This window comes from Peromyscus californicus, unplaced genomic scaffold, assembly GCF_007827085.1.
Source record: "Peromyscus californicus insignis strain IS unplaced genomic scaffold, ASM782708v3 Scaffold_9__1_contigs__length_137607984, whole genome shotgun sequence".
Taxonomy (NCBI): domain Eukaryota; kingdom Metazoa; phylum Chordata; class Mammalia; order Rodentia; family Cricetidae; genus Peromyscus; species Peromyscus californicus.
Window position 1 is genome coordinate 90,903,824 of NW_026294617.1, and position 17,537 is coordinate 90,921,360.

The window sequence follows — 17,537 nt, forward strand, 5'->3', positions numbered from 1 at the left end:
CCTATGTAAAGCCCAGCTAACAAAAGAGAGAAATTGTAAGGTATTTAGATATTATCAAGCTTGGGAGGACAGTGGGGCAGGACCCCCAGTTTATCATAAGCCAAGAGTTTATATTCCAAGGACAAGAACTGCCAACTGTAATTACTAGTCATAGATATGGGACCTGAGCCATATCTCTAGACCTAGATGAAGACATAACATCCTGAACTGCCCAGAAGGCCATTGCTAACTTTCTAAAACCGTGCACTGGAATCTTAATCCTTATAAGAGTGTTACCCAACAGGAGGCACTCTGATAAAGAACCAAGATATATCATATCCCCTACCCCAAGAGTCAAATGGGACTGTCTATCATGTGGGCAGCTAAAAGCCTCTCATGAAAAAACTCAGCATTCTTGAGTCCTTAGGAATTATCTACAACCCGAATAAAATACAGATGAGAACATTGGTTGTTTTGCCATTCTCTACTCTCACCCCTTGAGAGAGTGCTCGATGATAATGTTTTCTTTCATCACTGTCCGCTCTCACCCGTTAAGGGTGTGTTTCACTTTACAATAAGCCACGTATCTTCTACACTATACTTTATGTGCCCCACAAGGAGCAGGGAGCTGAGGAGATTCGGAATGTCAAACTGGTGACAAAATGGTGATAAAGTGAGGAACTAACTTAATGACAAACTGACTAAAGCTATGATGATCACTTTGCCAATAACTGGTCTCCCAGAATTCTAAGATGCATTTTATGCTGTTATGGGAGAACAAAAGACCTCCAAAATGTTCTTAGTGAAAAGTCAACAAGAAATGAATACAGACAAGGGAATGAATGGGTCCACTGTGCGGGCCTTTACAACAGAGGGGTGGTCTCTGTAAGAATCACAGACCTCACTGTTTGCTCACAAACTGGGATAGTTTTAGGGCAGAAAAAGGAAGAAGCGTGAAGGGATAGGAGGAGGTGGGAAAGCTTCCCTTCTTGGCCCACAGCGGGCCATTCCTAGCGCTAACCAGTAAGTAGTCAGTTAAAAAATGGCAGGTGATTGGAGATTAACACCCATTTTTTTCCTGGCTGACAGGGACAGGCAGTTCCTTGGGCAGGAAAGAAATATTACTTTAATTCTAGAAACTAAATTTCCATTATTCTTAAGAGAATTGCCATAGAACATCCAAACTAGGGGAACTTTACAGAATATGTGACGCTGGCTAAACTGTAGCAGAATGCAAGTCCTGTTTAAACTTCAAGCTGATAGGGTTCCAGGACATGAGTTCACCGACATGGGAGCAGTCTATAGAAAGCTGAGATGGGGGAGAGGGGAGATATTCTTTAAACACCCAATTTCAAAGGAGTTGTATTACAAGCAGAGGGAATTTATTGTAAATATTGGCTTATTATGTGGACAAAGTCATTAAGTTTCTGTAGTTGTCTCAAGTAATTTTCTTCAGAATTTATGACAAGGAGAATATTTTTAAGCAATGGAAATGTATGTCTTAATCTCAGAAACTAAGTTCAGAGAGCTAATCATTTTCCGCTCAAAAGGCCCTTACCCCAACATGGCACAATTTGGAGAGGCATAACCTGGTCCTCATTAGGGTATCCTGAGATGTTCGATCCTGTATTTTAATTTTAATATAGATATAGAACAACATTTCATATCTTAACTTTTTTTCTTTAGAGAGAGCATCATTACTAGAATCATCAATTTTTTTTTTCAGGTTTCAGAGTCTTTATTTCATTTTGTAATACACACGAATTGTCGATCAACTGACAGTTAAATAAAGAACTAGTTTGCTGTGGGATTTTCTGTATGACAAATGTGTTGCTAATTAGTCAATAAATAAAACACTGATTGGCCAGTGGCCAGGCAGGAAGTATAGGCAGGACTAACAGAGAGGAGAACTGAGATAACAGGAAGGTGGAGGGAGTCACTGCCAGCCACCTCCATGACAAGCAGCATGTGAAGATGCCGGTAAGCCACAAGTCACATGGCAAGGTATAGATTTATAGAAATGGATTAATTTAAGCTATAAGAACAGTTAGCAAGAAGCCTGCCACGACCATACAATTTGTAACCAATGTAAGTCTCTGTGTTTACTTGGTTGGGTCTGAGAGGCTGTGGGACTGGCAGGTGAGAGAGATTTGTCCTGACTGTGGGCCAGGCAGGAAAACTCTAGCTACAAATGGTGTCCAACATGGTGGCAAGAGTTTCCACCTAAAAACTGAAAAAAAAGATTCTAAAACGGAGCTAAAAACAGCTTCCTAATTGTCTCTCTCAAATGAGCGGCAGCTGCCGGTTTGATCTACTATGGCGGGTTCCTGGCATGTGTGCTCGACCTGCCATATGGCAGGAATGAGGCCTCTGCAAGTAGCACATTAAGCTGAGTGGTGGATTTAGCCTTTGCTAGTACAAAACAAAAAAGAGGTTTCTGGGCTACACGCTGCTTGGCTAAAAGCATAGACCCACTATTTCTGAGAGTTGATGGCTCCCAGAGCTGGTGGTAAACGTACCACCGCCATGTTGGGAAGCTGAAGTGGGCGGAGCCAGCAGCCACAGTGCCAGCACCGTTTCAGGCTTAGAAGGCTGCAGTTTAAAGCAATAGGCTCAAGCTAATATAAAAAATAAGCCACATAAAGATGGCTACCACACAGAGAATCTGGATTATGTTCTCTTTGATATTCGTAACTAAAGAAAAACATTTGATTACAAAAGCTGTTGAGTTATGCCAAAATGTATATTTTAAAGGTACCTTGACTTCAAAATTTGGATGTAAGGATATTTTGCTTTGGAAAGGAGGCTCTGCTTTTGTTTCCACAGAAAGCCAGAGGCTATGGATTTGTTCCAGATTAAGATACATTAGGTTTGACCAGCCAAGACCCCCTGAAAGGTGACACCAAGGCTCAGATGATCCAACATCCAGAATGGTTTCAAGGCAACTGGATCAGGCGATACAGCCTCACGGACTACTCCATGATCCTAAAATTTTCTTTGTTTCCCCAGAAGATACAGCGTCCCCCTCCAGCAGGAAGTAGTAAGAGAAGCTACGCCCAAATTCCCAAATATACCAAGCTGACTTTGGAGATGTGTAAAGGTTAAAACCTTCCTTTTTAAGAAAAGAAAAGGGGAAGTGCTGTGGGATGGTCTGTATGTCAAATGTGTTGCTGATTGGTCAATGAATAAATCACTGATTGGTCAGTGGCCAGGCAGGAAGTATAGGAGGGACTAACAGAGAGGAGAATTGAGAGAACAGGAAGCTGGGTGAGAGAGACACTGCCATGATGAGAAAGAGCATGTGAAGATGCCAGTAAGCCACGAGCCATGTGGCAAGGTATAGATTAATAGAAATGGATTAATTTAAGCTGTAAGAACAGTTAGCAAGAAGCCTGCCACAGCCATACAGTTTGAAACCAATATAAGTCTCTGTGTTTACTTGGTTGGGTCTGAGAGGCTATGGGACTGGCGGGTGAGAGAGATTTGTCCTGACTGTGGGCCAGGCAGGAAAACATTAGCAACAGAATTCAGTCTCATTTAAATTGGAAAGTATGAGTTGAGAGAGGGTGGACGCAAACTACAAAACCCTTATATACTAAAAATTGATAAATCAATCCTGTAATAATTTTAATACAAAGACCATAGTAAGTAGGTAAATCCTAGAATGTCTCTGTGGTGAAGGATGGATTGTTTGTTTGTTTGTTTGTTTGATGGCATGGCTACAGATATCCTGGAAATGCAGAAATAGCATTGAGCATAACAAGCCTAATAACCAGTTCTTGACAGGGGGTTACTTTTCTGTTGGTATCTTATCTTTTATTTTATTTATATTTATATTTCCACAAGTTTTCCACAAATGTGTCACTCCAGCTTCAGAGATCAGTTGGTGCAGTTATTGCTAGACAATTTCTCATTTCTTTATGCAACTCCATACCCTTTCTTCCTTTTAAAGTATCCTTTTTCTTCCCTTGTCTTTCCTAGGAATACCCCAGATCTACATCAAGAGCTTTCTCTTAATGTCAATGGATTGTAGTTCCCAATAAAAAATAAAGGATAACAGAATGTATGCAAAAGCAGGATACTTCTATCTGCTGCATACAAGAAACAAGCCCCAACATCAAAGATAGACATTACCTCAGAATAAAGAGTGGGAAAAAGATTTCAAAGCAAGTAGAACCAAGAAACAAGCTGGTGTAGCTCTTCTAATATCTAACAGAATAGACTTCAAATGAAAATGAATCAAAAAAGATGAGGAAGGAAAATTCATACTCATCAAATGAAGAATCCACCAAGATGACATTTCAGTTCCTAACATTTATATTCCAAATGAAAGAGCATTCACATTTGTAAAAGAAACATTACAAAAGCTTAAATCATACATTGAACCTGACACATCCATAGTGAGAGACTTGAATGCTGCACTCTTACAAATGGACAGGTCATCCAGACAAAACTCAAACAGAGAAATAATGGAGCTAACAGACATTACAAACCAAATAGACCTAACAGATAGTTACAGAACATTTCACCCAAACACAAAAGACTATACCTTCTTCTCAGCACCTCAAGGAACGTTCTCCAAAGTTTACCACATACTCAGATACAAAGCAAGTCTCAACTGATACAAGAAAATTGAAATAACTCCCAGTATCCTATCAGACCATGACAGATTAAACCTGGATATCAACAACAACAGAAACAGCAGAGGGCTTACAAACTCATGGAAGTGCAACAACTCTCTACTGAATTTAAAATGGGTCAGGACAGAAATAAAGAAAGAAATTCAAGACTTCCTAGATGTCAACAAAAATGAATATACAGCATTCCAGGACATATGGGACACAATGAAAGCAGCAGTGTAAGACAAAAGTTCATAGCACTGTTTACAAAAAAAAAAAATCAGAGAGATCTCATACTAGCAGCTAAACAACACACCTGGAAAGTTCTAGACAAAAAGAAGTCAACACAACCAAGAGGAGTAGATGGCAAGAAATAAAGAATTGAGAGCTGAAATCAATTAAATAGAAACAAAGAGAGAAAGAAATAAAGAATCAATGAAACAAATAGTTGGTTTTTTGAGAAAATCAACAAGATAGACAAATTTTATCCAAACTAACTAAAACACACAGAGAGAATATCCAATTTAACAAAATCAGAAATGAAAAGAGGGACATAATAGACACTGCCAAAATACAGAGAATTATCATGACTTACTTTAAAAACATGTTATCTAACAAATAAATGGATAATTTTCTCAATAGGTACCACTTACCAAAGTTAATTCAAAATCATATAAACAATTTAAAGAGATCTATAACCCCTATTGAACTAGAAGCAGTCATTAAAATCTCTCCCCAAAACCCCAGGGCCACACAAGTTTCATCACAGAATTCTACCTGACTTTCAAAGAACAGTTAATACCAATAGTCCCCAAATAATTCCACAAAAATAGATATATCAGAAACATTGCCCAATTCATTTTTTGAAGATGAAGTTATCCTGCGGCCACTTGGACCCAATTAAACACACAGAGGCTTATATTAATTAAAATTGCTCAGCCATTAGCTCAGGCTATCTATTTACTAGCTCTTACACTTAAATTAACCCATAATTCTTATTTATGTTTAGCCATGTGGCTTGGTACCTTTTCTCAGTTCTGCCTTCACATCTTGCTTCCTCTGTGTCTGACTGGCGACTCCTGACTCTTCCCAGAATTATCTTCTCTGCTTGTTCCACCTATACTTCCTTCTTGGCTACTGGCCAATCAGCACTTTATTTATTAACCAATCAGAGCAACACATTCACAGCATACAGAGCGATGTCCACAGAATATTGCCGAAGACAGTAAGGTTTAGATATAATACACAAAGATATCAAACTGAAAAAGAGCTTGAAATTTCCTCACTGCTGCTGTGGGATGTTCTGTATGTCAAATATGTTGCTCTGATTGGTTAGTAAATAAAACACTGATTGTCCAGTAGCCAGGAAGGAAGGATAGGCGGGACAAGCAGAGAAGAGAATTCTGGGAAGTGGAAGGCTGAGTGAGAGACACTGCCAGCTGCTGCCATGACTAGCAGCATGTGAAGATGCCCGTAAGCCACAAGCCACGTGGCAAGGTAAAGTTTTATGGAAATGGATTAATTTAAGCTATAAGAACAGTTAGCAATAAGCCTGCCACAGCCATACAGTTTGTAAGCAATATAAGTCTCTGTGTTTACTTGGTTGGGTCTGAGTGGCTGTGGGACTGGCAGGTGACAAAGATTTATCCTGACTGTGGGCAAGGCAGGAAAACTCTAGCTACACACTGTTGACCAGCATCTGCAGTACTGGACTGTGCTTGTCAGCCTGAAGGTTGAGAGAGGGAAAATATCATCAGGTATAGTAGGACAGGCCTATAGGGTCAAGGAAATTGGCTCAGACAAATGCAATTAATGTACCTCCTTATGAGCCAACCTAGAGTCTGCCTGAAGACCTAATAACAGTTGCTGTCAGAGGTCCTGATCATGCAGAGTCAGCCTGAGGGCCTAGCAACAGTCGTTGTCAGAGTTCATGATCATGCCCAGCCAATGAGGGATGACCATGCAGACTGGTTGCTGTGAGGAGGCCTTCGCTGTTATTGAATAAAGGAATTCGTTATTTGTCTTCAACTAACTCCCAGTGTCTGTGCTGTTGAAGCCACACCTTCTCGCCCGCTCCCCCGAGGGAGCCATTAGATTCTGAACAACAATCAGGTATCTTAACATTGCTTTAAATTCTGTAAGCTGCAATACCAAAATGGAAGGCAAGCTGACCTGGTGCACAACAGCTCTCTAGTTGAAATTAAGAGATGCTCAACAGAGCCGGGTGGTGGTGGCACACGCCTTTAATCCCAGCACTTGGGAGGCAGAGCCAGGCGGATCTCTGTGAGTTCGAGGCCAGCCTGGGCTACCAAGTGAGTTCCAGAGAGGCGCAAAGCTACACAGAGAAACCCTGTCTCGAAAAACCAAAAAAAAAAAAAAAAAAAAAAAAAAAAAAAAAAAAAGAGAGAGAGATGCTCAACAGGAGGAAAATCACACCTGGTATAGGAATCCTATCCAATTATGCAAGTGTCATGAGGCCAAGGGTCTGAGAGGAGAACTACAATCATCAGTTTGCTATAGCTGCACAATTCCTGACTACATTCTAACTATTTCTCCTCATGACCACAGATAAATATAGCTTTCAACCCTCATGAAAGAAATTAATCTTTGCAGCAGAAGAGACCATTACAAAAACCACACTGGTCAAAATTCAGGGAATAATGATGTATGGTGTGCCCTGCACTAACTGATGTTTCTATACCACAACTCTGCCCTTGATGCAAAGAACATTGTGGAAGAGTGGATGGAAAGTTTGTTAGATTCAGATAACTGAAGAATCTGCTGTGAGATTGTATCATAGAAATTATGGAGAAGCTTGACTCGTGATAATTCAAAATTATGGATTCTTGAATAAGACTTGAACAAATACAACAGCAATAAACATTCTAACATGAAAGAGGAAAATAAAGGGGGACACACAGCTCAACAAATAAACTCAGGCAATTAAGGAATGTTAAGAGCATAAGAATAACTTCACCAATGGGTCAGCATTATTGCTAAAGAGGCATTACTATTGTTTTGGCAAATGCACATAGTGTTTAATTGCCTTTTGGAAGTTTCTTCATGTACTATTCAAGACCACCTAGCCAAAAATATATGGGAAGTACCAAGTGGACTTGATAAGTGGGAAATAAAAGGCCTAGTTTCTTTTACTCTTAGCCTTGGTCAGTGAAGCTTGTGTCGGCCATTGTTGACAGCTAATTCAGAGTCATTAACTGATCCAACTGCTAAAATGATTGACTGCTCAGTACTCATCCTGAAAGGAACTTCTCTATAATCCCTTCCAAGTCTTATAGAAGATCAAGGAAGCGGTGATGAAAAGAATGAAAAATCCATAGAATGGGAAGGAGTTTTTAAAACCCAGTCATCTGGGCAGGATATAGTTGTTGCACCCATACACTCACAGCACTATTGTTGCCTCCAAAAGTCATGCAAAACCCTGAGAACATCAATATTCCACTCTGGATCAGGAAGGAGCTTCTGAAGCCCTGTGTCTTCCTGAAGGGCCATTAGCTGTTAATTTTTACTGGGTATATATTATTCAGGGTTCGCACCAGGCACCAAAATGAAAGAATGAGTCTATCTATATAGGATAGGTATTTATCAGAGTGATTTATAGGCTGTGATCTAGCTAATCTAATAATGGCTGTCTATCAAGGGAACGTTTATGAATGCAATAGTTGTTCAGTCCATGAGACTGGTTGTCTCAGCTGGTCTTCAGTATATGCTAGAATCCTGCAGGCTCTTATTCTAGTGAAGAAATTAACTTGCCAGCAAGAACAAGGGCAAGCAGGTAAAGAGCAAAAGCTTCTCTCTTCCATGACCTTTTTATAGACTTCCTAGATTAAAGTGAATCTTCCCACCTCAAAAGATTCAGATTAAAGATGAGTCTTCCTACTTCAAATGATTTGAATTAAGAAAAATACCCTCCCTCCTCCTCTAAGGCAAGCTCTCTTGTAGAGAGTCAGAAGAGACAGGGGAGGGGATCTGTGATTGGTATGTAAATATGTAAAATGAATAGAAAATTTCTTAATAAAGAAGAAAAGTCCCTTACAGTACTTAGATTCTTGGGTTTAAGTTAATTCTAGATATTCTCAAGTTGGTAACAAAGAATATTCCACTGGTAATATTCCTAAGTGATCTAACCACTGGTAACTTGCTCTTCATCTAACAAATAACCTCCCACTCACATTCATACAAGCAATCTGCTTAAGTACCATGTTTCATTAAAATACTTAAATATGGGTGTGGGGGCATGGATAAAGAGAAAAAGAAAGAGAATGGACAAGATGAAAGGAAGAAGATAAAAGATGATGGGGTTATAATGTATAGTCAATGTGCATTACTTATAAGTATACATATACATATGCATGTTTTATGAAATTATGAAAAATTGTTTTTAATCAAATCATTAACTCTAAAACATAGGAGTGAATGAAGGAAATGATGTTGAGTTAAAAAATATTTTTCAGGATGCCATTTAGAGTTCTGTGAATTTTCTTGGTAAATAATTTAAAGGTTTTCTCCTAAAGCATTGTAATAATTGGATGTAGTTAATCTAATAACTTCACATGGGTTTTATGTTTTTTCCAGTTATTCAACTTTATTGTTCCTAGCTTTCAATAAGAGGAAAGAAGCCCTAATAATTAAAGTACATTTGTGCTGACAATATCGCACAGAAGGGAAAGGGGCTTACCAGGTAAGCCTGATGACTTAGGTATGATTCCCACACAATATGGAATAACAGAGAGAGGAAAAGCCATAACAAAAGTCTGTCCTTGAACATCCCAAATACATACCATAGCTCACAATACACATACCCACACCTCACACATAGCACACCTAATTATAAAGAAGAGAAAAAATGAAAAATCATAAGGCACATATGAAGAAGAAACACACTCAATTGATGCTTTTGCTATATTATTTAATTTGATTCTTACAGTTTTGATTCAGCATGGATTGCAATAAATGGGTCTTCAGCAGAGTTACTAATAGAAAAGTGAGCATTGCCATCACTGCCAACAGTGACTTTAATTCCGGTGCAGTTGCCATCAATTTTGTCTCCAGAAATGACATCACAGTATGTGCCAGCAGGAAGACCAGTCTGTAAAGTTGTTGACAATGACCTGAAAAAGAAGTTTAGAATTTAATTTAAATTCAACCCAGGCAAGTGCAGAAGCTCCGATGTCTATTAAAAACAATTAAATGCCTCAACTATAGAACACCAAGAAGTCAGAGACTCTGAGAAAATCCAAGCACCATGTCCAGACATGAATGAGGTAGATAATTCTCTTTACCAAAGACATCTTTTAAAATGCTTGCTAAGTAAACAGATTGTGGTGATTGTTACCAAACAATGAAAGTCAGAGAACATAGTGAATCTCTGTAGCAAAGCCCTCCTGTGAGGACCATAGTTCTTTCAAGTGTGTCTTCTGCTGGACTTGAACTCTGATGAATTTCAAGAATATTAATAGCACTATTTCTTCTGAATTTCCTGGATTATATAATGCCACAAACAAATTGGTCTATAAATAAACATAAGCTAACATTTCTATAGATATATAGTTTGTAGTGGAAAACTGACTATAAAAAGTAATTCCAGTGACCTAAACAACTAGCCATGTGCTTTTTCAAATACATACATACATACATATGTGCTGTGGGATGGTCTGTATGTCAAATTGCTCTGATTGGTCAATAAATAAAACACTGATTGGCCAGTGGCCAGGCAGGAAGTATAGGCAGGACTAACAGAGAGGAGAACTGAGATAACAGGAAGGCGGAGGGAGTCACTGCTAGCCGCCTCCATGACAAGCAGCATGTGAAGATGCCGGTAAGCCACGAGCCACATGGCAAGGTATAGATTTATAGAAATGGATTAACTTAAGCTATAAGAACAGTTAGCAATAAGCCTGCCACGACCATACAATTTGTAACCAATATAAGTCTCTGTGTTTACTTGGTTGGGTCTGAGCGACTGTGGGACTGGCGGGTGACAGAGATTTGTCCTGACTGTGGGTAAGGCAGGAAAACGCTAGCTACACATATGTGTGTGTGTGTGTGTGTGTGTGTGTGTGTGTGTGTGTGTCTATACTATTTTGGTTGTTTAAAAATTATTTCTCCAGTACCATGTCTGTCTGCATGCCACCATTTTGTGTCATGGTTAAAATCAAACTAAACCTCGGAAAAATGAAAGACAGCTCCAGTTAAATATTTTTCTTTTATAAGAGTTGCCATGGTCATGGTCTCTTCACAGTAATAGAAACCCAAACTATGACAACTGTGTACTTTACATATTTGGGTTTTGCCAGTAAAATATAATTCATGCTAAAATTATCTCAGTCAAATTACAAGCTGACTTTGGATTGGACAGTTCACCTGCTTCCAAAGATACCCTTTGAGCTATAGTTCTACAGATGAGAGAATAATTAAAGAAGACTCAGAGAGAAGTAGAGTAAATGAAAGTACAATAATGAAAGTGCTAGAAACTAACCTAAGAAATGTCCTGGGGAAAATGATAGACTGGGTACAAAGAAAAGCTTTTCTAAAATATCACATAAAACATAGAATATTGAAAAATAAATACTAGTAAACTGTATAAAAAACAATAAGTGACATTCAGAGCTAGTGGGAAAAATACTCAAGTACTAATACTATACATTGTTTAAATGATTCTAAGACTTGTCTTTACTCTTCATGTGCTTTGTGAAAATGCCAAATGGGCATATACATATGAATAGACACCACTGTCATCTAAGAATGTGGTAAAAGATCAAAAGCAAAATTATATAAAGAACAGAAGAATATTAAACCAAGCACCATTCTGTCTTCTGTACATTAAGAGCACTCATTTTGTATCTTAAATCCATTAGCAAAATGATTTTTTACATAAGAAAAATATAAATGAACAGGGAAAGAAAAGAAGGATCTAAGAGTATAGGAGTATACAATCCTATTTTAATTGATACTCACTTACCAGTCATCATTGTTAAAGACAATGAATCCTCTGTTCCCTCTGCCAAAAGCCACTTGGTTGCTGCCATTATCCCACCAGTTTGAGAAAGGCTGACCATTGACGACGTTTCTGAAGGCAACCATGTTCCTAAACACACAATATCATGTGAAATGCTGGTACCCTTAAACTTCAACAATTTAAAACATGAAGTTAAACAACTTTCTTATTAGACAAGCTCTGTAGGGGACACTCCTAACCTTATTTGACGCCATCTATGTTCACAGACCCAGTCATTGCCACAAGTGGTGTCTGGATTAATGGTCACTTCTTTGGTTACTCCGTTGTTATTAGGTGGTCCAATCCAGTCATTCACATCCTTAATTATTGAAAGAATCAGGTCATTTGAATGCTTGTATCTGCCTGTTTCTTTCCACTATATAAAAACCAAACTCAAACCCATTGCGCTAATCTCTGCAGTGTCTAATTAAATCTAAGTGCTTCAGTGTTTTACAAACCTTCACTGAGTCCTTAACTTCTCCACTAACTTAGGTTCTCTACAACAATATTTCAAATATCAGAAACAATTTTTAAAACACTAATTTTCTGCTGTGACACTAAGAGCTCTTCAATGTGACTGAAATAAGAAAATTAGAATCAGGAACACTACCATTTAAGAGCAGGCTCCAGCAATAATGTGAAAAATATCCATCATTATATGTTACATGAACGTGACTTAGTGTATCCATAAAAGAGAGTTCTTGACTTCTATAAAATTAAAGAACATCTGTAAAAATGTTTTTAATATAAAAATTTCTAAGTTAATATTAGTTGATTTCTTACTACCTGCAGGCAAAATGAGCTAATAAAATAGCCTAACTTTTATTATGAAACTTAATACAGTATAAATGCATATTTTATAATGGCTAAACTTTATACTTCTGAAAAAGAACAAAAACTCATTGTAAACATGAAAGTTTCTCAAGAATAGAATGAATTTCAATAAATACTTGAGGCACTTTCACCTTGAAAGGAAAATAGAAAAACTAACATTTGTCAGACTTATGGAGAAAAAGTATTTCTAATTCATATTTGGTGTTATTCTATAATTCTAGTTTATTCCACTGACATAGAAAACTTCACATTGCCTTTCATATATCTATTGGTCTTATTTCTTAATTAGATTTTGAAATTGTTTAAACTCATATACCTAACAAACTCACACATATTGTTTGTAATTCTTATCATTCTTGGACTTGTCAGCACATCACTGTACTGTGATTCTCATAAGTTTCTACCTATTATATTTTCCTCAATTAACCTCAATTCAGCTGCTTTCTCATTACACAGAAAAAAGAAAGTATTTTAATATGGTGATATTGATTGCATCAAGGACAAAAAGAATTTGAAATTCTCTTCAACGTTAACAGGAATGAAACAATGTTAATTCTATGAATCAGAACTTTATGTGGCATGCCTTTTTTCATTCTGTCCCTTGCTCTTACTATCTCTTTTTTTATTATCAGGTACTTATACAATGTCCTTACTTTACAAAACCTTAGTGAATAAACAGTTAATAGTATCATATGCTATAACTTCATGTGAAATGAAAACAGAACTATTTTCTTTTCCAGATTATAATGTGCTTTTAACAACTCCAAGACTTACTTGTCCATTCTGGAAGTTTCTTGTCCAACGGTAACTTGACATTACTCGTGTGAATCCATAAGGATGAGCCAACATAAATCCAACAGCCATTTTATACATTCTGAAAGTTTCAAAAGGGTATTAAAGCAGAAGTGAAGTATATAATATAAAACTGTTGTTAATGACAGGTTACACAACAGCAAAGAATGTTTTCGCACCTGGCATCCCAGAATGTCAGGATGGATGCTCCTCCAGCACCATGTCCTCGCTGATTATCATGGTTGTCCACAAAGACAAGGGCTCTGTCAGAAGGCACAAAACCCCAACCTTCTCCCCAGTTCCTAAATTTAAAAGAGCATATTATTATTTCACAAAGCTTAGAGTAACTTTCCATATGACACCTTCAGTAATCTAAATAAATGACAATTCCATAAGAGTTCTATCTTACATGTACATATGCACATATATATATATATATATATATATATATATATACATACATACATAATATCATTGTCTATGATAACATACATCCTCATTAGGTCTTAAAATATATTATTTTTGGTCTTAAAATGTTTTTTATATTTTTTATTTTACTGTAATTTTATGGATTTGAGAAATAAAACATACATTTTTCATTACATAGAATAGAAATCAACTGTGCTGTCATAATACAAACATTCAAAGTTTCTAACTAATTATTTGCTACAACATGTAAATTTCAGACTTCACTACATTGTATCATTTATCAATATTACTATTCTTATAATAATAATCTAACTTTAATAGACCATAGGTAAACATTCCTGGAATCTAATGGATTTATCACAAAGAGACAAAAATCACTAAGTGATATTTTAGATTTCCAGGGTTACCTGGTGATTGACATCCCTAATGGAAAGTATAATTAGTTGCAGTTTAGAAACAGTAAGCCGGATAATCAACAGCTTCATAGTTGTTTAAATGAGAATAGTTGAAGATACATCTTATTGATGTCACATGGCAAGAGTTCTATGATAGATGAAATGAAGAAATGGTGTATATTTACTTTAAATAGGACATCTTCTCTCCATCCCACTTGCGGATGACTGTGCCAAGTTTTGCTCCATACTTGAATTCTGTCACACGGCCATTTCCAAAGTACTCACTACCTTTAATTGCCTCACCACCCAGATCAATGACCTAGTAAATACATTGGGTCAGCTGTAATTTTTAATATAATTTTAAGCTATATATGTGCATAGATAGATAGATAGACAGATAGATTGCGTGTGTGTGTGTGTGTGTGTGCTCACACACACATACACGCACACAATAACAATAAGTCAAAAGAACAGACCATGAACTTGAAGCAGTATACTGAGGAACATATGGAAGGGTTTGGAAGGAGAAAGGAACAAAGAAGCATTGTAATTAAATTATAGCATTAAAGCTTTAAAAAGAACATGTTTATTGTTTTACCTCTTGAAAAATAAAAGGTCTGCTTCCTTGAGAGAACCACTGTGTATTGAGGTTATGCAGCTTATCCAAAATTGCTTTTATGTCTGCAGGCCACATGTGCTTAGCAGCATCAAGTCTGAAACCTGCTACACCCATGTCAATGAGACGGTTCATATAATTAGCCACTGTGGTACGAACATAATCTTTCTCAAGTGCAAGATCCAGAAGGCCAGACAGACGACAATTTCTGACCTATTGATGCAAAAAAATGATTGATTTATGAAAAGTCATATCTGGTATAAGAATTCATTTCATCATTCAGTCACTCACCCATTGACAAGTGGATATTTTCCTAGTGCCTTTACTTAGAACATGGGAAGTACTGGTGTTTTAATTTGGACACAGACTTTAAAATACTTTCTGTTGTACATATAGAAAATATCAGAAAATACTGGTGAGAAATTTGGATAGTCAGTTCTTCCTCATTCTTTCTTTCTCTCTCTCTCTCTCTCTCTCTCTCTCTCTCTCTCTCTCTCTCTCTCTCTCTCATTCTCTCATTCTCTTTCTCTCTCTCTCTCTCTCTCTGTCGCTTCTCCCTCTCCTCACTATCCCTCTGATCTCCTTTTCCCTCTTCCTCTCTTTCCCTCTTTCTATTATTTCTTCTTTCTTTATTTTATGTAGTTAACAGAATCCAAACTGTGAACTTCCACATTAAGTAAGTACATTGCTACAAATATGAAAATATAATATTGATTTTTTTATTTCTAACAATTTTTAATAAAATATTTATATAATTGATAAAAATGCTTTTAAATTTTTCATACAAAGTCACTCAAGAGAATGTCTCCATTTTATCATTGATTTTGGTGTAACCCTAAAAAATAATGCAACAAAAATCCAGGGTAATTTTTTTATTTCTATTTTTCAAGCATTCTGTCTTAGTAACCTGTTTTCCTATGGAAACTGAAGGATTTGTCCAATAATCATAAATAAATGCCTTGTGCATACCTAGATAGCAAGATGCTTCTTTATTCTGATGAACATTTCTCTCATTACCTGATTAGCATCATTGTAGTTATAAATTTCTCCGTCACATTTACCATCGTTAAAATCCCAAGCTGAGTATGGGACTGATGGAAACTCCCTGTTGTTAGCATTGTAGTAACTTCCACAGGTACTGCTTGTTCCTGCACCACCGCCTGCGCCACACATGTGATTAATAACAGCATCCACATAAATACGGACCTGGAGAAGAAAAGCACATACTTCAGCTAGACTCTGGAATCTAAAGTTTCAATGGAAAACTCATTACCTGCTAGCAAATCTCCAAACTACATCTTCTGATGCTTTATAGATTCATTTTAGAAAAGTGAGTCAAGTGGAAAAGGGAACTAATGTGAAATAAAATCAACAATAGTCCTAAAATTTGAAGAGAATAGATAACTTTGAAGTGGAGATAAACAGAAACTACCATAAATACCAAAAAAAAGATCAATTTTTGAGGAAGCAAAACTCAGTATAAAAATGAGAGTGTCATGTTTGAAATTTTGCAGGATCTTGAGAAGAACCTAGCTTACAATATCTACTATGTCTGTAGGCCAGAAGGTACAATGATGTCTCTTCATGATAGGAGAAAATAGATATTTACCATTAAAAACAATGATGGGGAAGAAAACCCAATAATTGTGGGGACAAAGAGGAATCATATAAGATGACTTTATCCTCACATCTGGCCCAGCGCCTAACAGAAATATGTTAAGTAGTGTTTGTAGCTATTAATTTTAAAAGTGAACAGTTTGCTTTATGAGTACTATTCTTTCATATTCAACAGATTTGTATTCAAGAATTTAAAAGGTGACAATAAGAAAGAATTACATTTTCAATAATAGATAAAATTTAATGTAAAATTTTATAAATTAAAAACCTATTCAAACAAAAGGAACTGGAAACAAAGAGAAATATTTTCATATATAATAATTTTAAAGACAATGTGACACCACTTACACCAACGTTGTTGCACCTTGTCACCATGTCTCTGAATTCATCTTCATTTCCAGACCTTGTGCATATTTTGTAGCTAATTGGTTGGTATCTTTCCCACCAAGGCCTTGATGGGTTATAAACTACAATATTTTCATTGGGTGGAGAGACCTACAAACAGAAGAATTATAATTAGTACCAGATTACAGCTAACTTTACATAATAAATCTTGTAGAAACCTATCAATGATCTGACATTACTTCTTGATTAACAACTGCCTGAAAATGTGGAAAGACACTGCAGAAGTCCCATTTACATCCTACAACAAAGTATAAAGAATCTATACCCACCCAACTTCTTCCTTCCACAGGAAAAGTTAGATGTGAAATGAAGTTGTCTCCAGACTCACTAGTCTTGATTAAAATACTGTTTTATGTGAGGACAGTAAACTCTGCATTTATATTGTGATTAAATCTTACCTGCACCCCTCCAAATCCCTTAGGAGCTAAGTATCGCTCACATTCCTTGGCAATATCAACCCAGCGCCACTCAAACAGGTGGACAATAGCAGTCCGCCCATACTGAGTTTGTGGGTCATATTGAGCCCAGCAGAACCCAATGAGGGAAATGAGCAGAAAGAACTTCATTTTGCTTTGAAGTTGTCAGTGTTCTTTCTAGTGCCTATTTATATGCTGCAAAATGTACACTTTACAAAGTCAATGTTTATCAATACATATTTACAGAATAAGCTTTTTATCCATAATCTAAAAGATTTGTCATGAGGATGTGAACAGGTGAAGGTCCTTCAGAAACTCTCATGGAAAATACATTGAAAGCCATTTCAGGACATGCATTATTTGATTAGTGTATCTTATTACTAGTATTGGTGAAGTACATCTTACTTTTGATGTACTCTA

The 17,537-nt window shown here is 36.8% G+C and overlaps 1 protein-coding gene across 3 annotated transcripts; it reads right to left on the minus strand.

Moving 5' to 3' along the window:
• Window positions 1-9,537: 9,537 nt before the first annotated feature.
• On the minus strand, window positions 9,538-17,288 carry LOC128105739 (pancreatic alpha-amylase-like). Of its 3 annotated transcripts, none has more exons than XM_052731039.1 (10): window positions 17,100-17,288; window positions 16,645-16,791; window positions 15,697-15,885; window positions 14,662-14,892; window positions 14,249-14,382; window positions 13,419-13,541; window positions 13,222-13,321; window positions 11,814-11,932; window positions 11,578-11,703; window positions 9,538-9,727 (listed from the first exon to the last, which is right to left on the minus strand). In XM_052731039.1, exons 1-10 carry the CDS (start codon window positions 17,265-17,267, stop codon window positions 9,538-9,540), a joined length of 1,527 nt encoding a protein of 508 aa, XP_052586999.1. In that variant the 5' UTR covers window positions 17,268-17,288. The 3 variants fall into 3 exon arrangements, with proteins under 3 accessions (XP_052586999.1, XP_052586997.1, XP_052586998.1); XM_052731037.1 differs by having other exon boundaries at window positions 14,827-14,892; window positions 17,100-17,267; XM_052731038.1 differs by lacking the exon at window positions 14,662-14,892 and having other exon boundaries at window positions 17,100-17,267.
• Window positions 17,289-17,537: the final 249 nt, after the last annotated feature.